We start from the raw sequence: 23898 nt of genomic DNA on the forward strand, positions 1-23898 counted from the left end.
TGTGATTTCTCTCTGTCAAATAAATAAATAAAATCTTTAAAAAAAAAAAAAAAAAGTTTTTGTGGTTCTGTGAATAGAAAAACCTGATAAAGACTGTAAAAACCCCGAAGCTAAATTAACTTACGTAGATGTTAAACTCTCAAATGGTATCAGAATGCACCAAAGAGGGCGCCTGGGTGGCTCAGTGGGTTGGGCCGCTGCCTTCGGCTCAGGTCGTGATCTCAGGGTCCTGGGATCAAGTCCCGCATTGGGCTCTCTGCTCGGCAGGGAGCCTGCTTCCTCCTCTCTCTCTCTGCCTGCCTCTCTGCCTACTTGTGATCTCTCTCTGTCAAATAAATAAATAAAATCTTAAAAAAAAAAAAAGTTGGTCTTTAAAAAAAAAGAATGCACCGAAGAATCAGAAGAAGATTAACACTGAACACAAAAGTTTATTCCTGGACTACAAAGTTTGTTTAGTAGAGAATCTATCAACATAATTCATTACATTAACAAATTAAGGAAGAAAAATACGATCATATCAACAGATGCTGAAAGGAATTTGATTAAATTTCAGCATCCACTTCTTTTAAAAAAATCTTAATTAAAAATAGTAGTGGGGGGTGCCTGGGTGGCTCAGTGGGTTTAGCCTCTGCCTTCGGCTCAGGTCATGATCCCAGGGTCCTGGGATGGAGCCTGGCATCGGGCTCTCTGCTCAGCAGGGAGTCTGCTTCCCACCCCACCCCCCGCTTGCCTCTCTGCCTACTTGTAATCTCCACCTGTCAAATAAGTAAATAAAATCTTGAAAAAAAATAGTAGTGGGATACCAGGAGGTATTCTTATAATGGTTAAACACTAAAATAATTTCAGTTAAAATAAAAAACAATGCAGGGTTGCCTACTGACAATGTTATAACATGTTCAAAAGGATTAAAAAAAAAATCAGCCTTGGTGAAATCTCTCTTTCCCGTTCTGATCATATGATTATGTACCCCAAAACTCAAGAGACCAGGGTAGAGAATTATTGGGATTAAAAGTAGATGGACAGGGCACCTGGGTGGCTCAGGGGGTTAAGCCTCTGCCTTCGACTCAGGTTGTGATCCCATAATCAAAGCCCATGTAGGGCTCCCTGCTCGGCAGGAAGCCTGCTTCTCCCTCTCCCACTCCCCCTGCTTGTGTCCCCTCTCTTGCTGTGACTCTGTCAAGTAAATAAATAAAATCTTTAAATATATATATTTTTTTTATCTTCTCAAAAATTACCACTGAGTGGGGCGTCTGGCTGGCCCAGTCATTGGAGCATGCGACTCTTGATCTCGGGGTCATGAGTTCGAGCCCCATGTTGGGTGTAGAGATTAGATGCTTAGAAGTTAAAGAGATAAATAACTTTTTTAAAGGGGGCGGGAACACCTGGATGACTGTTGGAAGGGAATGCGACTCTTGATCTCAGGGTCATGAATTTGAAACCCATGTTGGGGGTAGAGATTACTAAAAAAAAAAAATTTAAAAAGCAATGGAGGAAAACCCAGTCTCCTTGCTGGACTTCAGAAAACACTAAAACTATTAAAATCAAACCAACATGGCTTGTTGTGTGCAATCATAGACAAGTACCAAACCCAAAAGCAAATCTCGGTACATGGGAACATCTCTTATCCAGGCGAAGTTGGCATTTCAACTCAATAGGAACAAATTACAGATTTTTTTTAAGATTTTTTTTAAAGATTTTATTTATTTATTTGACAGAGAGAGAGAGAGAGATCACAAGTAGGCAGAGAGAGGGGGAAGCAGGCTCCCCGCTGAGCAGAGAGCCTGATTGGGGGCTCCATCCCAGGACTCCAAGATCATGACCTGAGCCGAAGGCAGAGGTTTAACCCACTGAGCCACCCAGGCGCCCTTAAAAAATAATTCTTCTGTTGAGTAAACTTCGCCCAACCTGGGGCTCAAGCTCGCCACCCTGAGATCAGGAGCCCCGTGCTCTACTGACTGAGCCAGCCAGGCGCCCTCAATTTTTGAAAAATAAAGTGAAACTGATAAAACTAGAAAAGGAAGATTGGACTCCCAGTTTACACACACACACACACACACACACACACACACACATCAGAGGGAATAAAGTGAATGTAGAAGTTTAAATGTATTGAAAATCCTGCCCCCACTGAAAAAAAGGCTAGAAAATATGAGAAGATTCTAGTGACTGGAAACCCAGAAACCACAAAAGAGCCAAGCATGTTGAACCATCTGAAGACCTAAAGCTTCTTAACAGAGAGCCAAATTAATGGCTTGGGGGGAATTTTTGCAATGCAGAAAACACTTTGTAGATACAAAGTATCTACAGCTATCAAGGAGCTGGAACACATTAACAAGGGAAGAACAACCCAACAGACAAAATATTACACAGCCATCTAAAATATATATATTAATTGGAGCTCTACTAGGTGAAATAGTGGCACAAGAAATTTATTGAGTGAAAAAAGGGGAATGCACGAACATAACTAACATGATGCAATTTTGCACAACTGTGCAACACCAGCGCCAGACCCCAGCAATCCTGGTGCGTAGGACGCATTCGTGATAAAATTGTGTGTATATGTGTCTGTGTAATAAAGGTAGTTTTCATGGCAAATACTAACTCGTAGACGGACTAAAATAAACTCCAAGAAAAGTAAAAATTGGCTCCAGACCCATCCCAGTAGGTCACAATAAACACTGTTACATGGACCCGCCCATACTTTCTCCACAGTTACATGTATACACTCTTATGCAAAATTAGGATCATAATGGTTCATACGGTTCTGAGATGTTTCTTTGGGTCAGCTTCTCTCATGTTCCTGGGCGTTTGCCGATGCTATGTTCTCTTCCCCAAACACCCCATCCTTTAAGCCTCTAAGAAACCTGCCATCAGAAGCCCCCCGATAGAAGGCGGTTGGCCCCCCTGGATTTTGTCCCCTTCCCAGAAGCACGTTTGTGTAGGTCTACCTGGTAGGAGAGTGTCTCGTGGGCTCCTCATCTCTCATGTTAAACTGGAGAGCTCCTTGGGAGCAGGAACTCTGCCTCTTTCATCAGTGTGTCCTCACGGTGCCCAGAATGCATACAGTAGGCACATCATAAGTATCATCGCAGTACAGAGGGATGTAGGCTTCCTGCCCCTCTTGCGTGGAGCAATCTCTAAGGTGGTGCAGATGAAGGGGTGATCTGGTGACTTGGACACCGGACGGTGAGGTCAGAGCTGGGAAGGAGGCCTGGGCAAGCCCCGAGGGACCCCCACCCAGCACCTCCAGCCCCCTTCCCAGAGCCCCTCTGAAAGCTCGGCAAGGAACAAGCCTGCACGCAGAGCTCCATGTAGGATATATATTTATATACAGAATTGCTCTCTTTTTATTGTACTTTATCCTCTTTTTACAGTAGATCTGACACAGGCATTGTATAACTGCTGAGAGACCGTGGGGGCGAGGGCAATGCAGGAGGACACGGGGACAGGAAGGGAAGAGACTCCGATCCAGCAAGAGGGGAAGCAGGAAGGGTCCATCTGGGGATGGGGTGTAGGAGCGGCAGTGTCAGAAAAGAGACGGACAGTTAGAGAGGCGGAGACAAAGGGCGCTAGCGCTGGACAACGCCAGAGGCCCCTCGTGGGACACTATGGGTCGTTTAAAAATGCCAAGGGGTCTGGAGGAGACGGGGGCCAAGACATTCAGAGCCTAGACTGAGTGGCTGTTTGCAACGTTCGGGCTGGCATGCGGAGGAGAGGGAGGGTGTTAGGGACGAGCTGTTAACATGCTAAGAGAGACCAGAGAGAAGCCAGTGGGGGCAGCTCGGGCCCAAAGGGGAAGGAGGTGAAACAGTCCCATAGCCAGCTGGTGTTTCCAAGGTGGCCACTGGGGACCCGGCCAAAACGGCTGCCCCTCCCCCAGGGCTCCGGGGAAGTGGAACTTGAAGGATATTCTGGGAAAACAAACAGGGAGAAGTGAGCCATCAGCCAAAACAAAGTGGACGTTCAGCCTAGGTCAACCCCATCCCTCTGGGGGCGTGCCTCTTTGGGTGACAGGAAGAGAATTTTCAAGAAGAACCAACAGGGACTCCTCTTCCAGACCCTGGTTCCCAGCGCACACCGTCGCCAGAGGGTAGGAAGACAAATGGGTCAGAAAACACGGGAAAGGCCACGGAGCCACCTCGTCCTGGATGACACACAGTTGTCTTTCAGAGGAGGGAAGAGGGGTGGAGAGGAGGTGGGGACAGGCCACAGGGGGAGCTGGATACGTCAAAAGCCACCAAGGCAGGGACTGTGTGGATGAGGCAGGAGGCACGGGAGAAAAGGGGGAATGGAGTGTCTGTAAGCTGGGGCTGAACTGAGATGCGCGCGTGTGTGTGTGTCTGTGTGTGTGTGAGAGGAGGAGGAGTGCGAAGGCAGGTGTGAAAGTGGGCGGGTGTGAAGGTGGGCAGAAAGGCATCTTCTATAGTTCTCTGGGGACAGAAGGGGTGGAGACACCCCACTCACAGCTAAAACAGAACCAGAACAGCTCCTGAGTCCTCTGGGGCCGTCCCGGGATCCCGTCTCCCTACCTCGACCGAGCTGGAGTCGGGAGAGGAAGAGCGGGGGACAGGAGGCCAGGAATCACAAATGGCCATCACCAGGCTGGGGTTCACAAGTAAAGAAAGGGGGAGTGGGGCTCAAACAAGTCATAGCTCTGTTATAAAAAATACCTTTGGGGCGGGTGAGGGAGGGATCAGGCAGGGTCGGGGACATTCCAGAAGCATCCATAGGAAAGAGGTGGGGGCAGGAGGAAGGGGCCTCAGGTTTTGTTGACACGGAGCTTGAAGGCCACGCGGCCGGCGAACTTGTCCCGCTCGTCATCCGTGGCGATGTTGGCGGCATTGACCCGGCATTCCACATTCACCTCCACGTTGGGGGTCACGTTCAGGAACTTGACGGCCACCAGGGGCTGCGTGTAGTTCACCTGGGCCAGAGGAGGAGAGCGAAGGTCCAGGACCGCCGTGACTCAGCCTCCTCCCCAAGAACCAACCCCCATCGCTCCCCTAGGGGTGCCGCAAGTCTGGGCCTCCCACCAGGACTTACGTGGAACTTTTTGCCATAGTAGGGGAAGTACATGAGGTCGATGTTGCCATTGGCAGGAAACATGACAAAGTTGCCAAGATTCTCAGCATCTTCATCACGCTGTGGGGGTACAGGAGTAGGGGGAAGCATGTTAGGGGCGCCGGGAACCCAAGAGCTCTCCAGATTTCCCTCTGCTCTTCCTTCAGCCCAAATAATTTCTGTCTCTGATCAGTCTCCCTTGGACTATGAGCCCGTGTGTGTGTGTGTGTGTGTATTTACACGCGTGCGCCTCCTCCATCAGACTGAGAAGTCCTGAAGGGCGCTCATGATCCGGACGCCCCCCACTGCACTCCCACACCAAGTTCTTACCCCAGTCTCAGGAATCGGTTTCTGGAGCAGAGCCAAGAGAGAATAGACACATGAGTTAAGGGCTCAGTAGGCAGGGGAGGGGGCCGTGGTGGGAGTGAAGGGGACAGAAAGCTTCTAGAGACGACAGACGTGGGGTCCGAGGACGCTGAGTCGAGGTAGGTAGGGCTAACTACCAGACGCCTAAAAGTACTGAGGAAGGAACAGGTGAGCTCCAGGAGGGAGAGCGGAAGTCATGGTCATCAGGGACTAGACGAGAAGGTGGGGATTAGGGATAGAAGCCAGGGGCGGAGGCTTGGGTGGATTCAGATGGTGGGGCTCCTGCATCCTAAAGAGAAGCGGTGGGGGGGGAGCCCCCGAGGAGTTTGAGCCACATGGGGACTCACTCTTACCCCCTTGTGACGGGGCCTCTGACAGCAAAGAAGATAGGGAGAGATCCATGAATTACGTGGAAACCACGAAGGGCACACAGGTGGGCAGGTGAGCAAGGCCAGAAAAACTCACCTTCCCCACACAGGTGACATTCATGCTCTGATTGGCTCCTGCATAGAAGTTGATAACCTGGAGGGAGGAGAGAGGGATGAGCTTGGCCGAGACACAGATATCCAGCCTTCCCTCCCCATGTCTCAGCCTCCCACAACCCCATCTCTCTTGCTCTCCTGGCCACTCAAACATCCCCAGATCTCTCCAATGCGCAGGAGCCCCAGTGAAAGGAAGCATCTGCCAGCGGAGGGTGGCCCCAGCCCCCTCCTCCTGCCTTCTCCCCAGTGACCAAGGTCACACGTACCCGGTTCATCTTGATGAAGACACAGGGCTGCCCAGTGCTATAACCGTAGTGGGTCGGGTCACCGATGCCAGAGCAATCCCCCAGCTGGGTTCGGTTGAACTGACAGGCACGCTTCGGGTAGTTGAGAACCCCATTATCCGGCTGTTCATAGTAGCGCCCCGGGCGGCAGACATCGTTCTTTTGGGCTTGGATGGAATCGTTGTAAGCTAAGGCGGTGGAAGAGAGAGGGTCATGGGCCCCATGCCTCCTGGGTCCTCCAATGCCCTGGACGAGCTCCCGCACCGCCACACTCACGCTCCAAGAACTTGTTGAGCTTCTGAACGTGCTGGTCCCAGCTCTCAGAGTCACTGACGTTGACAATGACATCAAGATTCTCGGTCTTGGGGCGAATCATCAAGCCTATAGCCCACCAGGGCAGGAGTGGAGAATACATATTTACGAGGAGGGACCACAAACAGAGGGAAGAAGGGGGACACGGGGAGCAGCAGGGGGAGGGATGGTGGGATGAAGATGGGAGATCGGCTGCCCAGGAGGAAGATCCCTGGGAACACAGGGCACCTTTCCAGGTCACAAAGCTCTCGGCTGCAGTGGGAAGAAAGGCAGTCTTCAAGCACTCCCCTGAGTGCTTGGCTCACCAGAACCAAGCCTCTGCGAACCGTGAGTTCTTACCAGGCTGTAAGGTCTTTTTTGGAGATTTGGGGAGCACAGAGCTGGTTAATGGCTGGCGGGAAGCGTGCATCACTCACCTGGTGTGGCCAGTCGGTCCTGGTACTTGGGGGTATGGTCAGAGACCGTCTGCAGCATGACCCACATGGTAAGGGTGAACATTGCCGTGAGGAAGCCATAGAAGACGAGGTAGAAGAGGAGGATAAAGGCTAGGGAGGAGGAAAAGGGGTCAGCAGGTTCAAGGCTCCCGGGATGACCTCGCCTATCCCCCACACACCCGTCTCCCTCTCCGAGGTTCAGCACGGGGACAGGTCACAGAGTCTTGGGGACATCTTTGAGCCTTCCCTTGGGAGCAAAATGAGACAAGCTAGAAACAGGCAGTTGCATCTGGCTTCCAGCCATGGCTCCCAGCCCCCTCCGGTCCTAGGGCGCAGTGAAGCCCAACCTTGCCGAGGCCACAAGAGACCTAAATTCTCGTTGCTGGGACAACCCCAAGTATAGGCCACAGTCATTCTGCATCCAATTACGTTCCCAACTTCTCAACCATTCATGGCCCTGAAAAGGCACCACATCTGTGACTGCTACATGGGTCCTCATGCTTAAAGCCGTCCATCCAGAAAAAGGACTTTTTAAGCCAACTCTGTCCGCCATTCACACCTAAACCCTCAGCCAATCCTTCAGACTGCAGACCCTCACCCTCAAACAGCAGAGACCCTGCACACGGCTCCTGCCTACCCATGACATCTCTCAGCTGTGCAGAACTTTCAACAGTCACACCAGCCCCAATTCACGCACAGCCCCCAAGCCAGAGGTAGAGAGGAAAGGTGGACCATCCCAGAGCCTTCCTGGCACAGAGCAGGTGCTTGGTGGATGTGACAAGGAGCTCCGTCACTCCTCAGCCTAGGATGAGTGTCTGCTGTTGCTACCACTCAGGACCCCCAATCCTTCCATCTCAGAAGACTCGTTCCCTATGAAGTTTCTCCAGATTTCCCCCAAGCAGTCAGGGACCCCTCCAATCCCAGGGGCCCGGCTTCCAGAACCCCCAAGGCAAGGATTACCTGGACCTGTCTCCAGAGCCCCAGGGTGTGGAGGGGGCTGGGGGGCGGCACTGATGGGAATAGTATGCAATCAGTGTGGATGAATTGCAAATTGTGTCACCCAGGATCCCCGAGTCAAGGCTTCGCTTAGACTTCCCAGCCTCACAATCCCTTTTGGAAGAAAGCCCCCACCCCTGCCCAGCACCAGATCCCCCGACTACACACCTGGAGTCCTGCTATGGGTTGGGAAGATCCCAAGGCACCCCAGCCCCACAGACACGCTCTGCCCGATGATGTACGCCTCTCACCACCACTAGCATCCACTCCTCCCTCCGCCTGCGACATCTGAGCCAAATATCCAATCTCCAAAACCTTCTAGGGCCAGCCCTCCTCAACAGCCCCCCACCCACAAAGCAGCACAGAAAAGCTCCAAACGTTCAGCAGTGGGATACTGACAACTTCCGCTGTGAAGAACCCCCCCCACACTCCCCACCTCTCCAAGACCCGCCCCCTCACGAATGTTCCCAGGGTCCAGGGGATGGGCACGAGCTAAAAATAGACGGGCTTGGCTAGCTAGTGAGAGCCAGAGGGAGGGAAGGGGCGCTCTTCTGCGGAAGGGGGGGCGATCGTGTGGAGCGGACCTGCCCCGGGAGGGAACGCGAGCGCCACGGCGCGGACACGCGCGCACGGCCCGCGAGCCCCCGCGCGAGGGGGCTCCGCGGGGGGCGGGAAGGCGGCAGTGACCTACTTTCTCCGCCTCCGCAGCGGCCGGCCAGGGAGATTAGACCCGCGATTCGGCCCCCTCCCAGGCCCGAGCTCGGCAGGGGGGCCGGACGCCGGGGACCCGGGAAGGGAGCTGGGGCCAAGCCGGCGGGACCCAGTGCCCCCCGGGCGTCGCCCGGAGGACCTCCGCCCCGCCCCTCGTGCGGCCCGCCCTGCGTACCCCAACTGGTGCCGGTGCGGCCCATGAACTGGTGCGTCCTCGGGTTCCACACGAACTCCTTCCACTCCTCAACCACCTGCCCGCAGCTCTTCTTCTCCTTCTGGATGACCATCTTGGCGGCGGGGGAGAGTCCCGCGCGGGGCGGGGGGCTGCGGAGAAGCTGGGGTGCGGCGCGCAGAAGCCCCCCCCCCCACGCTCCGGAACGCGCGGGGAGCAAAGGCAGCGGGGGCGAGGGAGACCCTCCTCAGATAGGCAGCTGCTGCTAATTCCGGGGCGCACGGCCACGCGCTGCGGGGTGCTGGCAGCGCGGCGTAGGATGCACGGATCCTAGGCCCCCCAGCTGCGATGAAAAGGGGGACTGTCAGATCAGGGGAGGATAGAAAGGGGAAGGGGTGCGGTGCAGCTTCACCCCCCCAAAAAAAAACCCTTCTAGAATCAAAATGAAAAGGGATGCAAAACCAGACGGCTGCAAAACCCGAGCGAAACGCAGAAAAAATAGGGGTGCAAAGAGGCCAGGGAGGGTGGGGGAGGGGGCTGCCCCGAAATCCGAGATGCAAAGAGGCTATGGAGAGGGGCTGGGTGACTGCTCAGGCTCTTCCGCCAAGCGAAGACTGCCACACCAGTGGTGGCGCGGCCGCGGGGGGTGGGGCAAGGACGCGCAATTGGGGGACAGCCAGGGATGGGGGCCCCCCAGGCGGAGGCTCCGCTCCTCAGCAGTGCGGGGCTGGCGGTCGCCGCGCGCGGTCTTTATACTCGGCGGCTGTGGGGGTGTCCGCCCCCTTCCCACCCCCAGAAGCCCCGCCTCCTCGCCGCTGGCCCGGGCGACCTCATACATATGCAAATATGGAGAGAGGGATTGGGTCCGCCCCCCTACCGCCTCTTCGGGACCCAGAGGTCTCTCCCCTCCCCCCACCCCAGGTACTGGACCGGATCAGGTGGATGGAGGGGATGGAGGGCGTGTCGCGGCGGAGTGGAGGGAACTACAACCCCAGAGAGGCGTAGGGCGGGAGAGGGAAGCCGATCTGTGCTGAGAAGGGGCCCCAGGCTGGCCGTTGGAGACAGATCCGGAGACCGACAGGGCCAAATGTGAGAGGAATAGAGAAAGAGCCAGAGACCAGGACCGACAGTAGGCACCAGCCAGGGTGTTAGACCAGGCCACACAGAGATGGACAGAGGTCACCGCAGGAGGGAAATCCCCCTTGGGGAGCAGCTACCTCCCCCCCATACCTCCTTCACAAGTTCCACAGCCCCAGGGGAAGCCCCAGAAGCTTCCCCACATCCCCACCCAATCTCTGGGCAAAGTCTTTCCAGACACCACATTCCTGGCCCCTAGCACTGCCCTGAGGCCCCAGCCCTGGATCCAGAACTGCTCAGGTGTCGTTTCTCCCCACACCCCCATGTCTGAAGTCCCCCTTCCCCACTTACCCATTTGGGTTGGCAAACATTTATTAAGTACCTACAAGAGACCTTATTACTTACTTACTCTAGCCCTGAGGAGGCAAAGTCACAGTTCTCCTGGGGTTCAAGAGACCCACAGACTAGAAGGCGGTACGGGAGCCTCTACAGACCTCAACTTAAGAATCATTATCTGTCACTTTTTATCTCTCTTCAAATTTTGTCACTTTCCCTCAGAGAGGTGTTTCTGCTTTCAACTTTCGCTCAACATCCTTGGCTCTAGCCCTCCACAACGCCTCTCCCGACTCTCAGCCTTCCCTTTCAAATGCTCTCCCCCAGAGCCCAGCTTCATGGACTTGGGATCTGCTCAAACAGGGCTGGTGCTCAGAAGAGCCTTTTGCTCTGCTGTCAGAATCCTGTAGCTCTTCCTAATTTTATCTTTTAAGTTGTAATTTGCAAGAAAAGTCCAATGGGACAATGGAGTGTGCGTGTGCCCAGAGGAGATAAGGTAAGCATGTTATTCACACACCTGCACCACTCCGGAGGCCGATCGCTGAGAGGCCACGCTTTACGTTCCAAGCCGACCTTGCTTGGAACACAGAAAGAAGGCGATGGCGCTTTAGAAGACATGGGTGATAGCTACTAACCCTTCTTGGTCGTGCTAGCTACTTCCTGACTCAGCCAAGCACTTCAGCTGGAAAGAATGACATGGAAGGGACAGGAGCACTGAGCTGCCCATAATTCCTTTTCCTTTCAGTCTTTCTGTGCTCGTCAGAAAGCTGAAGGTAGAAGAATGGTAGTTTTTCTTTATTTCAAACAACGTTAAATAGCAAAAGCCCCCGAGAACTCGAGGAAAGAATGTCAAAAAGAAAGGAAAACATTTTCTCTTTCAGTGCCTTGAATGGAACTTTTCCTCCTGCTTTTTGAACAGGGGATCCCACATCTCCGTCCTGCAAATTATACAGCTGGTTCTGCCTGGGCGCCTTCCGCAGCAGGCTCTGGATTCATTTTCTCAAGATACAGTTTTAATTAGGCCACTCCTCTGCTCAAAGGTCTTCAATGGCTTCCTGTTAGCCTGCAAGACGGGAGTCCTGATTCTTTTGTGTCTCCTTTGGGGCCTTCCACTATCTAAACGCAGCCTGTGTCCCCAGCCTCCTTTCCCACTAGGACCCAATGTGTCGTCCCCTGGAGTGGAGCCGGCCACCCCCGGGACAGGCTGTGCTTCCTTCTGACTCCACACCTTTGTCCGTTTCATTCCCGCATCCGCATCCTGGACGTCTGCCCGCCCTTCCGAGCCCAGCCCCACCCCCCATTCATTCATTGCACGTAGCTAATGAGCATTAACTTAGGGCCAGGCTCTGTTCTGGTCCCTGTGCTCCCAGGACTCCCGTTCCAACAAATAATAAAAATCAGCAAAGAAATAAAATAATGCATTATAATATTATGCAGGAAAAATACAACAGGGTAATGTTCAGACAGCCCCTGGATGGTCCAGGAGGACTTTAATGAAGAGTGTAAGGGTCAGTGTGGGACCTGAGTAACCCAAAGGGAGCCACAGGGACCTGTGGGAGAAGACTCATCCTTCCAGGAGGACGGAAGTATAGTGCGAAAGCTGACCTTCGAGGAGGGAAGACAAGATCAGTACAGCGAGAGATCCCAGAGGGAGGCAAGAACCGGATCATACGGGTCTAGAATGCAGTTTGGATTAATCCAACCATCACAGAAGTAATTCTAAGCTTTATTTGTTTGGTTAAGATTTTATTTACAGGGATGCCTGGGTGGCTCAATGGGTTGAGCCTCTGCCTTCGCCTCGGGTCATGATCTCAGGATCCTGGGATCGAGCCCTGCATCGGGCTCACTGCTCAGCGGGGAGCCTGCTTCCCTCTCTCTCTCTCTGCCTGCCTGTCTGCCTACTTGTGATCTCAAATACAGAGAGAGAGAGACAGAGAGTGTGAGTGAGAGAAGAGTGAGCAGTAGTGGGGAGCAGGAAGGGCAGTGGGAGAGGGAGAAGCAAGCCTCCTGCCCAACTGAGAGCCTGATGCAGGGCTCCATGCGGGACTCAGTCCCAGGCCTCTGGGAACATGACCTGAGCCGAAGGCAGATGCCTAACTGACAGAGCCACCCAGGCGCCCCTAATTCTAGGGTTTTAAGCAGGGAGTGACCTGATGAGATTTCGTGAAAATCACCACAGCTGCTGCGTGGAGAACGGACCACGGAAAGCAAGGAGACCAGTGGGGCAGGCTTCGCAGGAGTCCCTACAGGAGACATGGATGTCCTAGATGACGGGAGCGGGTTTGCAGATGGAGACAAGAGGAAAGGTTCGGGATCTACATTGGAAGGACCACTGCAGGAACCATGGGGTGACAGAAAGAGAGCAGTCAAGTCCAATGCCTGGGTTTTCATCTGGAGTAACTGGGCTGACAGCTCTCGTGGTGTATTTTACCTTTTCTCTTCTTTCTTTCTTTTTTTTTTTTTTTTAAGATTTTATTTATGGGGCGCTGGGTGGCTCAGCAGGTTAAGCCTCTGCCTTCAGCTCAGGTCATGGTCTCAGGGTCCTGGGATTGAGCCCTGCATCGGGCTCTCTGCTTGGCGGGGAGCCTGCTTCCCACCCCCTCTCTCTCCGTGCCTCTCTGCCTACTTATGATCTCTCTCCCTCTTTGTCAAATAAATAAATAAATAATCTTTAAAAAAAAAAGATTTTATTTATTTATTTAACACACAGAGAGAGAAATCACAAGTAGGCAGAGAGGCAGGCAGAAAGAGGGTGGGAAGCAGGCTCCCCGCTGAGCAGAGAGCCCGATGCCATGCCGGGCTGGATCCCAGGACCCTGGGATCATGACCTGAGCCGAAGGCAGAGGCTTAACCCATTGAGCCACCCAGGCGCCCTGTAATTTACCTTTTCTAATCAGACTCTGAGCATTTAGAAAACAGACCTTTTGCCTTAGACTTCATATATATATCCTCCGACACCCAAACAACACACAGAGCTATGGAAGATAAAAGTCTGGTTGCTGAATTGTGCTTCAGCATGGAATGGCTCCTTTTAGAAACCACAGGCGAGGTCACTTGCTCTTTCTTTCATCAGGCAAGGAACATCGAAATGACCCAGGCACCATCGGAGAGATGAGACCTGGCTGCTATCCTCAACCCGCATGGCCTGGGGATAGGCTCCAGACCTCTGGTTCTGTTTCTGTCCTGTACACGGGCTCCCTCAGAAAAGAACGAACACCTTCTGTGCATTTCGGGGCGAGGCCAAAGGCACCTGTGGCACCTATGTATGTTCTTCTCCTCTAGGTGCAGGTCAGCATGAATATGGGCCAGAGGAAGCGTGCTACCAAATGCAGCATTAGTATTCACAGGGAAATACAGTAAGGGCGGGTGTCAAAAAGCTGCTACAAGGGGCGTCTGGGTGGCTCAATGAGTTAAAGCCTCTGCTTTCGACTCAGGTCATGATCTCAGGGTCCTGGGATCGAGCCCCGCATTGGGCTCTCTGCTCAGCAGGGTGCCTGCTTCCCTCTCTCTCTCTCTCTCTCTCTCTCTGCCTGCCTCTCTGCCTGCATGTGATCTCTGTCTGTCAAATAAATAAATAAATAAAGTCTTTAAGGAAAAAAAAAAAGCCGCTACAAACCTCCAGCCCCTTCCTGGAACCCAGTCGTCTCCAGAAAGGAAATGAATAAGACCTCCCACACCCCCTTCCCCAAATCCAGTGGCCATCGTGAGTTCTGTGCCCCCTTGATTCTCCTCTCACCTCCCAAATCCCACGGATTCAGCTATCTCGTTCCCAACAAGACAGGTCTTTGCAGAGACAAGAATAAAGAAAGAGAACTCCAGCACACAAATATGGGGATGGGGGTGGGCGCTATTACTGAACGGGCACAGAGTTTCAGTTTTGCAAGGTGAACAGTTCTGGAGATGAATGGTGGCGATGGGTGCCCCACGGTGAGAAACTTAAATGCCACGGAGCAATAAAAACAGTTAAGATGGTAAAGTTCAGACAACCAGAGTCAAATTCAAAAATTTTTTTTAGAAGACAGTCGATTGTGGGGCACCTGTGTGAGCGACTGACTCTTGGCTTCATCTCAGGTCATGATCTCAGGGTCATGAGATCGAGCCCCAGGTCAGGCTCTGCACTCAGCTCAGCGTCTCCTTGTTTCTCTCTCTCCCTTACCCTACCCCCTGCTGAGCTCACACTCGCGTGCTCTCTCTCTCAAATAAATAAAATTAATCTTTTTTTCTTAAGATGGTTAATTGCATGTTATGCCACAACTGGGGGGAAAAAAAGGAGAGAAACACAGATGTTCTGCCACTGATCACTGACCAGACCACCCCCGCCGTCCCGCTCCCACGCCCCTTCCTCCGCCAGCTCCTCAGCAGCACATACAAGGCCTCTCACCCTGTGGCTCAAGGAGCGTCCTCAGCCAGCCCTCATCCCGTCTCAGCCCAGCCCTGCACGCCCTTCCTCGTCTTTTATACCCTCAAGGTCAGACATCGATTTCAAGAACTATGCATGAGGTTAACGATGGCCAAGGAAGCAACATCTCTCCTATACTGACCGCTTCCTCTAGGTCAAGCTCAGGGCCAGGAATCTGGACTCCCAGGTCCATGAGATCTTCACAGCACGCCTAGGAGTAGAGGGACTTTCCTCTTTTGGAGATGGGGATCGTGTAAAGTCAAGAGACTGATGCGTTTGTTCAAGTTCAAACGTTCAGTGGTTCCCCCCGCAGCCAGTTTCCCTGGCACCTCATAGAGGTCTCTGTTCACGAACTTCACCGGTCTGCCTACCTCTCTCCCAAGACTCTGGTTCTCCAGGACGAGGAGTGAGACTTAGTCATCTTGGAGGTCCCTGTGGACTACCTGACATAACTTGGTGTGGTTGACAGCCAGCACTCAAGGCTTAAAAGAAGGAAAAGGAGAGGGAGGGAGAAGGCGAAGGTGGGAGAGAAGAGACAGGCAGTACCCAGGGCGGGGTGAGTGGACAGACCAGGCCTGGAGGCTGCAGGATATGCTGCCAAGCTCTGGAAAGGTCTGTAGGGGTGTGGGAGAGCCAGGGGGCACTGGGCAGGCACTGGAGGTGCCCTTGGTGGGGCAGCCTGTGTGTCAAACCAAAGTCAGTCTTAATGAAAGAGTGTAGACAGCTCTGGGCAGTAATCAGAAATCCCGGAATCTAGGGCAGACTGGAGAAAGAGAGGTTGGGGGCTGCGGACTCCCGGACGGGCTGGGGTGCGGGGAGGAGGGCAAAGCCGGCTCCTGGGACAATCCTTGGAGACAAGAGTTTCGGAGGCTCAGAACCACCCTTCGACGGGGACCCAGGCGTGTTCAGGGTCCTTTAACCCTCCCCACTGGCTCCCATCTGGGGCCCCCACAGGACTGGTTTCTTTTCATTATTCAGGTCTTTGCTCAAGTGACACTGCCTTAGATAGGCCGTTCCTGACCACCCGGCCAGTACCGCCAGTCTACTCCTGTCCTCTCTTACGTTACAGGATCTTATTCCCTTTAAAGCACTAACCACTATCTGAAAGGATCTCGCTTACTTGTTTTTCTTCTTCATGGGCTCTCGGCCCCTGCCACCATACCATGAGCTCCATAAGGACAGGGACGGTGGGGGCGCCTGGGTGGTGCCGTCAGTTTCCTTAAGCCTCTGCCTCTTGGTTTTGGCTGGGGTCTGTGATATCAGGGTCATGGGATTGAGCCCATGTCGGGCTCCATGCTGAGTGGGAGTCTGCTAGGGTTTCTGTCTCCCTCTCCCTCTGCCATTCCCTACCTCATGCTCCTTTTCTCTCTTTCTCAAATAAATAAATAAATCTAAAGAAAAAAAAAAAAAACAGGGATTGTGTCTGTCTTTTTCATCAATGCATCCTCAGTGCCCAGAATCGTGCCTGATACACAGTAGGTGCTCAGTAAATACCATCTGAATGGACACATCCGATGGCCCAGGGGACCCGAGCTGAATCTGGGCTTCCTGGCCCTGCTCAGACCTCTCCAGAACACTCCACCTGCTGCAGGCAGCTGTAGACCCTCAGAGTCAAGACTGGGAGCGTCCAAGGAGAAGCCTGGGCTTTGTAACTTCCATCCCCACAGGCTCTCCTGGAGCCTCCTTACCCTGGGGTCACTTAGGTCCTGGCTGATCTCTGCAGAAGGAGACAGCGGTCCAATGAGTGACTCACTCTGTTGCCCGGGTGACTGGTAGGAAAATCATTTTAAGGAGCCAAGAGGCTGGGATCCCCATGGGTTCTGGAGATAAGGGATGGGTGATCAGCTCTAGAGAGGGGATGAGGATTGAGAGGTGGGGAGGGATGGAGCTCCAGGGCTCTCTAGGGGCCTGGGGATTCTGGGCTTGAAGGTTTCCCAGGAAGCTAGGGGCTGAAATGTGTGGGTACCCTGGGTAGGGGCTGGGACACCAGCACTCTGCAGAGGTCTCGGGGCTGAGGACAGAGTTGTTTCTGGATCTGTTTTTCCCAGTTGGGACAAGCATAAACCAGCTCTTGTTTAATGGAGTAAGAGATGAATTCGTCGGGGAATGCAGCAAGTGGACCAAGACTGGAAGAGATGCAAGCTGCTTCTCCCTGGGTGCCACTCCTTTTTTATTTCCTCCCAGCCATTTCTACCCCTTTTCCCAGAACCCTGCCCCCTATCTCTACGGCTCTCTCACACCCCCTGCTGCTCCTTTCTTGCACAGCAGTGGCTCTTCGCAGGACCGACAGAATTCCCTTGCTCCCCTCCCCTCTGGACCCCGACCTTCCACGCGGGGCCACGCGGGGGGACGGGGGAGTGGAATTTCCACAGGGAGTAAATGCTGGGAAAGAAAATTACCTGTGTGTAGTGTGTGTGTGTGTGTGTGTGTGTGTGTGTGTGTGTGTGTGTGTCCTGGTGCTGCTGTTAATCTCAGCTGGAGAAGCACAGCTCTCCGGAAGCTTGCCTTGACCCCCTACTAGGTTAAGGTCTCTCCAAGCTCTCACAATGCTTCCCTTTATGGCGCTTACCGGTTTCCAGTCATCCACTTACTTGCGAGTCTTTGCTGGTTGCCTGCCTCCCGCGGGGGGCCGTGAGCACCAAGAAGCCAGGAACCAGGGTGTCCTTTCCTCATCAGTACAACCCGCTGTGCAGCAGGGCGCCTGGTACATTGCAGAGGCACCATGAACCGTGGTCGAGTAATGAATGAGAGACGTTCAAGGGGATTCTTAGGTGGGGATTTAATGGGTGGTGTCGGTGCCATTGTTTGGGCCCTGGGGACAGCTGTGGGTCCAGATATCCTCACTTCTGCTCAGGGCCCGGTCCATGTCCAGCTTCTGGCCTTGGGCCCAAAGGCCATTCAAGCAAAAGGAGGCAGAAGAGGTCTCTCCTACAAAGAGGGGGCCCAGAGGACACATTAGGGCAACTTGGACCCACAGGCTGCCCCCCACTTTCCCAACTCTCTGACTTAACTTTTTTAAAGCACTTCTTCCTGCTGCCCCTTATCCCTTCTCTTCTTGTGGCCTTTCTTCTCCATTTCCAGAGGTTTCCTTCCACTAGGAACACACACCTGCACGTCTTGTTCTCTCTCTCTACCTATTTCCAGCGGTGTGCTGGGCAACACGAATGTCCCCGTCTTACCTGGCAGAGCCCCCAGGAAGAGGCGCCCCTGCGGCCAGACCCAGAGCTTGAGGAGGGAGGCCAAGTCCAAGGCGGGCAGAGCAAGGATCTCCTTCTTAGACCCCTGGTTCAAGACCACCCCGGACGCAGCCAGCTTCAGCTGAAGAGGGAGTCCCAAGACCAGGGGCAGATCCAGGTCGGGCCCTGTCCCAGAGGACACCACCACCTTCTGCAGAGTGTGCGGGACAGGGATTGGGGGGGTTGGGGGTGGAAAGAATGGACCACATCCACTCCCTGGGGCCCCATCTTTTATTGCCTCAATTTTCCTGCCTTGGTATTCCATAAACCACAGCTCTCCCAAGTCAATACAATCTAGATAAAAACCATTTGTAGGGGTGCCCGGCTGGCTGACCTAGCAGAGCACGAGATTCCGGATCTCAGGGTTGTGAGTTTGAGCCCCAAGTTGGGTATAGAGATTCCTTAACCGTAAGATCGAATTAATAAGTAAATAAAATGTCACTTGCTTGTTGTGGGCAGGTTCGATATGTGTCTCTGACCCCTGCCCCCCTGCACCTTAATATACAGTTTGGAGCTCCCCCCCGCCCCCACCTGCTGCTCCCCAGCTCCACCGAATACAGCCAGCACCCCTCTTACTTGATCTTGGAGGTGGAGGCTGAGCTGAGAAGGGTTTTCTGGGGTCCCAAGGGCAAGGAGGTGGCCAGAGCCTGCTGCCTGCTGGAGTCCCAGGTCCAGAGAGAAGGCCCAGGGCTCTGCATGAGGCTGGGGAATGTCTGGGTGGTTGCAGGGGAAGAGATCCCCGTGAGGACTCAAGCCTGGGGGCTCACGGACGGAGGCAGCCAGGGCTGGAAGGAGACGGGGGAAGGTAGACACAGAGCTAGCTGCGCAGGGAAGAGCAGCCTTTACCTTGGAGATTGAATTCTGCACGCGTCCCTGGAGGGAAGAACATTCCAGGTTGGGACTGCAAGGCACAGCTCTTGAGGCTCCTCATAGGGACAGACCCCGAGGTCTGGGCCTGCGGGTCCAGCCAGGTACCCCGGCGTAGGCAGCCGTCAAGGGCAGGGACCAGCTGGAGCCAGTGGAGGGAGGGGAAGAAGTGGGGATGTTGTCATCAAGACATTGGAGCCCCTGTCTGCCCTCAGCTGGTTCCCCTCGAAGACACAAGCTCTTGGCTTCTCCAGAACCACGCAGCTGACGTGCCACCAGCTCTCATGAAAAATGTGGCCTCGGGCTCCCAGGGTCACCCAGCCAGCCATACTCTAACAGCTTGGGTCAGCCCCCAACCCTGCGATGTCCTTACCGGCAAACGGAGGCTGGAGGCGGGGAACAGGAGTCCCCCCAGGGCAATCCTGACGGTGGGCTGGGGTTTGCTGGCCAGAGACTCAGACACCTGTCTCAGGCGCAGCACCTCCTCCCCATCCACGCTCAGGAGGAGGGAGTCCTCCAGGACCCTCACTTCCACCTGCAGGGAGGAAGGAGCAGAACCCAATCAGAGGCCACTGGGGCCTGCCTCCGCCTTCTTCCCAAGCAGCCGCGTATCACAGAAAGAAAAGAAAGAACATGGACTCATGGAGTCCGCTAGCATCCTTGGTTCTTTGGGCCGTAAGCCTCAGGACGGCCCTCCAGAAAACTGGGGACAGGTACAGTGAGGCTGTGGAGGTTGTGTGCAGATTGAATAAGATGACGGTGGGAAGGGGATGCCTGAAAACTCCTTTCTGTTGCGTTTCCTCGGACCACCTCGGGACACGCCTCCCCTCAGGACCAGAGCCGTCTTACCTGGTGCCACCGGCCATCGTCCAGCCGGGGGCCAGCACTCACAGTCACCTGCGTCAGCTGATTGTGCAGCTGGATCTCGGACCTGCCGTCTCGAAGTGCCAGCACAAACCAGTCGTCCTCTGGGTTGGTGTCGCCGTAAAAAATCACTCCCTCTGGATCCCAGGTTTGAAGCTCAAAGGAGGAAAAGCTTCTGGAAGGGCAGAGGAGGAAAGGCTATGCATATGGCATGCCCTCTGGGTGTAAAAGTGGGAAGAGGGTGGCTGAGGGACAGGGAGGGAGATAGGAGAAGGAGAAGATCAGAGAAAGGGAAGGTAGGGTCGGGGACTCCAGCAAGGGGCTGGGTCAACTTCATACTTCCTGATCTTGGTGAAGTCAAAAGTCATGATGGTGATAGGCTCTTGTCCTGAGCCACTGCTGAGGTGCACAGCAGGGGGGTCCTGGATCCTCTGTCAGCAGAAGAACAAACAAGGTACAGTGAGGACTGACCAGAGATGGACGGAGAGGCAGGGCAGCAGGGACGGGAGGAAGGCAGGAGCAGAAGCCAAAGTGTAGGTCGCTTAAACACGTGCGTGTGCACGGAGCACCCCATCCCAAGACTCCTGCACCTGGGCGGAGAGACCATGTCTCAGGGCCCCTCCCTGGTGGCCGGGTGGTGGTAGCAGCAGCAGTAGCAGCGACAGCCACCCGGGAGATGTGGCCAGCGGGCCTCTGCCCTCCATGGTCAGCTGAGGTCCTCTCTGTGGTTCAGGGAACTCTAGGGAGAATGTGTGGGGGCAGACAGCCTTTCTGTAGTTGGTGTTGGGTTAAAGGTTGCTCGGGGGGACGAAGGGGGGCAGGAGACCGGACACTGACCCTGTGGCCCCTCTGACCCCTCTGATGACAACTTGGGGGAGGGACCGAGTTTCTCCACTACACTCCCCCTTCCAGGATTGTTTACGAGCTAGAAGAACAGTATACCCCACTTCCCCTCTCCTCCTTTAGAGCCTGACCTGGCCCCTTGAAGCCTTCTGCCCCCTCTGGGGAGGCTGCCTCTACCACCCGCCCCCCGCCACGAGATCCCTGCACCCCGAGAAGCATCCTCTGTCAGAACTACAGCAGAGGGCCGTCTGGGTGGTTCTGCGGGTCAAGCATCTGCCTTGGGCTCAGGTCACCATCCCAGGGTCCTGGGATCAAGGCCCACTTCAGCTCCCTGCTCAGCCGGGCGCCTGCTTCTCTCTCTGCCTCTGCCCCTCCTCCTGACACGCTCTCTCTCTCTCTCTCTCAAATAAATAAGATCCTTAAAGAGAGAGAGAGAGAGAGAGAGGACTACAGCTGAGACCTCCACTACCAAACATCCAGCTGAGTGAGTCTGGCCAAGTCACACCACCATGATGCTTGCTAGTGTTCTTGTTCATAAAATGTGAAAAGTAGTATCTGATTTATGAGATTCACTGGAAGGAGGATTCATTACGATGACACAGGCTCTGAGCTCTTCCCTCAGTGTCTTCCCAGGCCTCTGAGGGAGGTTCTGTCCCTGATTGTGATTTAGTGGCATCTACCAACAAAAGCGCATCGCCTCTCCCTGACCCGTTTTGAAATTCCAGAGCGCCAGAGAGAGGGGACACCTAGAGCCACTGAAGACTCCTAGGAGACAGCTCAGAGCTGGGGGCGGTTTCAGGAATCACCCAGCGTCGCAGGGTCCTTGGGTGGGTGAACGAGAGCGAGGAGAACGGCCGAAAATCACTGCACACTTCACTTAGGGAAGGCCGGTGGAGGTGACTTTTGAACTGCCAGGTTTCACCCACAGAGGCTGGGACACCCAGGCAACAACAGGGAGGGGGAGGGCAGTCCAGCCTTGACCCCTGCCCGGGGCCTGATCACGGGGCTGGCGGTGGGGGGCAGGGCTAGGGCCCCGGGGCGGGCCCGCTCTGCCAGCTGATTGGCTGGCGGGACGCGTCCCCGGGCGGGTGCAGGGGTGCAGCGCGGAGAGGCGCCCCCTCGCGCCCACCACTCCTGCGGCCCAGCCCGCCGCGCCCCGCCCCCCGCTGTCCCGGCCAGGAGCGTAGGCCCGTTCGAACCCCCCACCCCCACCCCGTCGGACCGGAGGGGAGGGTACCGGACTTCAGTCCCAGCCCGCGGGGTCCAGATGGCTTCCGTGCGGATCCGAGAGGCGGAGGAGGGCGACTGTGGACAGATCCTGAGGCTGATTCGGGTGACGGCTGCGGGCCGGGAACCCGGGGCCCGCGAGGGGGTGCGGGCGGCGCGGCCGGGGGAGGGGTGCGGCGCCGGGAGTCGGGGTCCCCTGCCCTGATATGGCCTCTGTCCCCGCGCCGCAGGAACTGGCCGAGTACGAGAAACTCTCGGACCAGGTGCAGATCAGCGAAGAAGGTGGGGGCCCAGGCTGGGGAGGAGCGGGGAGGGGTCCCCCAGGCCCGAGCTCCGGGCCCGGCGGGCGCACACCCAGGCCCTTCTGTCTCTCTGCCGCACCCCCACCTCCGCAGCGCTGAGAGCGGATGGCTTCGGAGAGAACCCTCTGTACCGCTGTTTGGTGGCAGACCTTCCTCCCGCCTCCGGGGACACGCAGGGTAAGAGCAGCGGGGCCTGCGAGGGTCCCCCGCCCCGGCGCGCTCGCAGAGGTCGGTCCCTGGCGCCCAGTGCCCTTTTCTGTCTCCATCCCAGGGCCGCGCGTGGTGGGGTATGGGCTGTATTACTTCATCTACAGCACGTGGAAGGGGCGCACCGTTTATCTGGAAGACATCTACGTGACCCCGGAATATCGGGGTACCCGAGTGGGGCCGGGCGGGGGGCGGGGGGAAGCCAGCCAGACCCAGCCCCCATCCCCTGCCCCCTAACCCCAGTCTCACGCCCTCTTCTGAGTACCTGCAACGGAAACAACCCCTCCTCCTCCCCCACCCGCGACTCCCGCCCCCTTTTTGTTTTCTCTCTCTCTTTTTTCCCCCACAACAGGTCAGGGGATTGGCTCCAAAATAATCAGAAGGGTGGCACAGGTGAGGAGAGGGATGGGGGGGCCCCCAGGTTGGCCCTGGAAAAGCACGCACGGGTGGGAGGCACAGGGGTCACCATGCAGGGTGAGAAAGCCTTTTTTCTTTTTGGGAAGGGAAAGTCAGCGACGTCTTCTCTCACAGGTGGCCCTGGATCAGGGCTGTTCCCAGTTCCGCCTGGCCGTCCTGGACTGGAACCAGAGAGCCATGGCATTGTACAAGGCCCTGGGAGCCCAGGATCTGACTGAAGCTGAGGGCTGGCATGCCTTTACCTTTGATGGAGAGGCCATGAGGAAGTTGGCGGGAAAGTGAGGCTGTTCCTTGAGGATCTACGTAGTGGACCTTCTCTTTCCCCCCCACCCTGCTCATGCACTCCGCAGAGACACTTGTGTCCCCTGGCTCAGGCCTCTGAAGGAAGAGAGGTTGGGAGTAACTATACCCAAAATATGGACAGAGCAGAATTGGGGAAGAGGCCTTCCCACCTCCTTGTTGAGGGGGAGAAATAAAGGAGAATTACTGCGAGTGCATGACTCGATAAGTTCAGCCATCCGGAGACCTTTCTGGAATGTTCTGGTCTCCTGGTGAGTGGGTGGGTTGGGGGGGGATGTGGCTTCTGCCCTAAAGGTGGGCCCAGGACCATGTTCACCCTCAGAGGGCAGAGTGTTGGCTCTAGTGTATAGAGACGAGAAGAGCAAGGAGCCAGCTTGGCACATCAGGCTGGTGGGTCTCCTTTTGGGACCCAGACAGAGGCCTCCCGGGTCTGGACTGCAAGGTTCGGGACCCCAGGCTGAGGCCCGCCCACTGGCTCAACACCAAGAGCAGGCCGCCCCCTGCCGGTGAAGTCCCGACGGTGCTGGGAAGGGATGCTTGCCTCAACTCCCTCGTCCCCCTCCCCCCAAAACTCAGTTCAGCTCACCAGCGCTTTTCCTTTTTCAAAAGTCACAAAGTTCTTATTTTCAGTTCGGCAAACCCAAAACAGAACGTTAGACCCACGGAGAGAAAAAGTTTATTACACAGCGGCTGTGAGTTTCTGGTAGGAACATTGGAATGGACATGTAACATCAAAATAGAATCCATAGCCTTAGTTCTCTAACTGCTATTAACCCTTTGGTAACAATTTTTCAGATTTTTTTCAATGTCCATATATGCACATCATTAGCTAAGTGAGTATAAATGGGAGCATATACTTTTTTTTTTTTTTTTTTTTTTTTTTTAGTGAACTCTAGACCCAGCATGGGGCTCAAACTCAGGACCCTGAGATCAAGAGACCCGTGCTCTACTGTCTGAGTCACCCAGGCACCCCAGAATTTATATCTTTTACGTATGATCAATTTATCT

The 23898-nt window shown here is 54.9% G+C and overlaps 3 protein-coding genes across 6 annotated transcripts; 1 reads left to right on the forward strand and 2 right to left on the reverse strand.

Moving 5' to 3' along the window:
- Positions 1-3306: 3306 nt before the first annotated feature.
- Positions 3307-9567, reverse strand: ATP1B2 (ATPase Na+/K+ transporting subunit beta 2). 3 transcript variants are annotated; one of them, XM_059378885.1, is made up of 8 exons: positions 8822-9565; positions 6922-7050; positions 6470-6574; positions 6176-6381; positions 5893-5949; positions 5781-5798; positions 5044-5142; positions 3307-4924 (listed from the first exon to the last, which is right to left on the reverse strand). In XM_059378885.1, the coding sequence occupies exons 1-8, from the start codon at positions 8931-8933 to the stop codon at positions 4760-4762; spliced, it is 891 nt and encodes a 296-aa protein (XP_059234868.1). In that variant the 5' UTR covers positions 8934-9565; the 3' UTR covers positions 3307-4759. The 3 variants fall into 3 exon arrangements, with proteins under 3 accessions (XP_059234868.1, XP_059234869.1, XP_059234870.1); XM_059378886.1 differs by lacking the exon at positions 5781-5798 and having other exon boundaries at positions 8822-9564; XM_059378887.1 differs by lacking the exons at positions 3307-4924; positions 5044-5142 and adding an exon at positions 5305-5412 and having other exon boundaries at positions 8822-9567.
- Positions 9568-17391: 7824 nt separating this feature from the next.
- Positions 17392-20363, reverse strand: SHBG (sex hormone binding globulin). Its single transcript, XM_059378737.1, has 8 exons — positions 20185-20363; positions 19934-20025; positions 19580-19769; positions 19104-19265; positions 18710-18872; positions 18440-18576; positions 17807-18014; positions 17392-17555 (listed from the first exon to the last, which is right to left on the reverse strand). Exons 1-8 carry the CDS (start codon positions 20296-20298, stop codon positions 17407-17409), a joined length of 1215 nt encoding a protein of 404 aa, XP_059234720.1. The 5' UTR covers positions 20299-20363; the 3' UTR covers positions 17392-17406.
- A 1127-nt stretch (positions 20364-21490) lies between these two features.
- On the forward strand, positions 21491-23082 carry SAT2 (spermidine/spermine N1-acetyltransferase family member 2). 2 transcript variants are annotated; one of them, XM_059378738.1, is made up of 6 exons: positions 21491-21770; positions 21895-21946; positions 22060-22143; positions 22238-22339; positions 22526-22566; positions 22705-23082. In XM_059378738.1, the coding sequence occupies exons 1-6, from the start codon at positions 21705-21707 to the stop codon at positions 22870-22872; spliced, it is 513 nt and encodes a 170-aa protein (XP_059234721.1). In that variant the 5' UTR covers positions 21491-21704; the 3' UTR covers positions 22873-23082. The 2 variants fall into 2 exon arrangements, with proteins under 2 accessions (XP_059234721.1, XP_059234722.1); XM_059378739.1 differs by lacking the exon at positions 22238-22339 and having other exon boundaries at positions 21493-21770.
- Positions 23083-23898: the final 816 nt, after the last annotated feature.

This window comes from Mustela nigripes, chromosome 16, assembly GCF_022355385.1.
Source record: "Mustela nigripes isolate SB6536 chromosome 16, MUSNIG.SB6536, whole genome shotgun sequence".
Classification (NCBI taxonomy): domain Eukaryota; kingdom Metazoa; phylum Chordata; class Mammalia; order Carnivora; family Mustelidae; genus Mustela; species Mustela nigripes.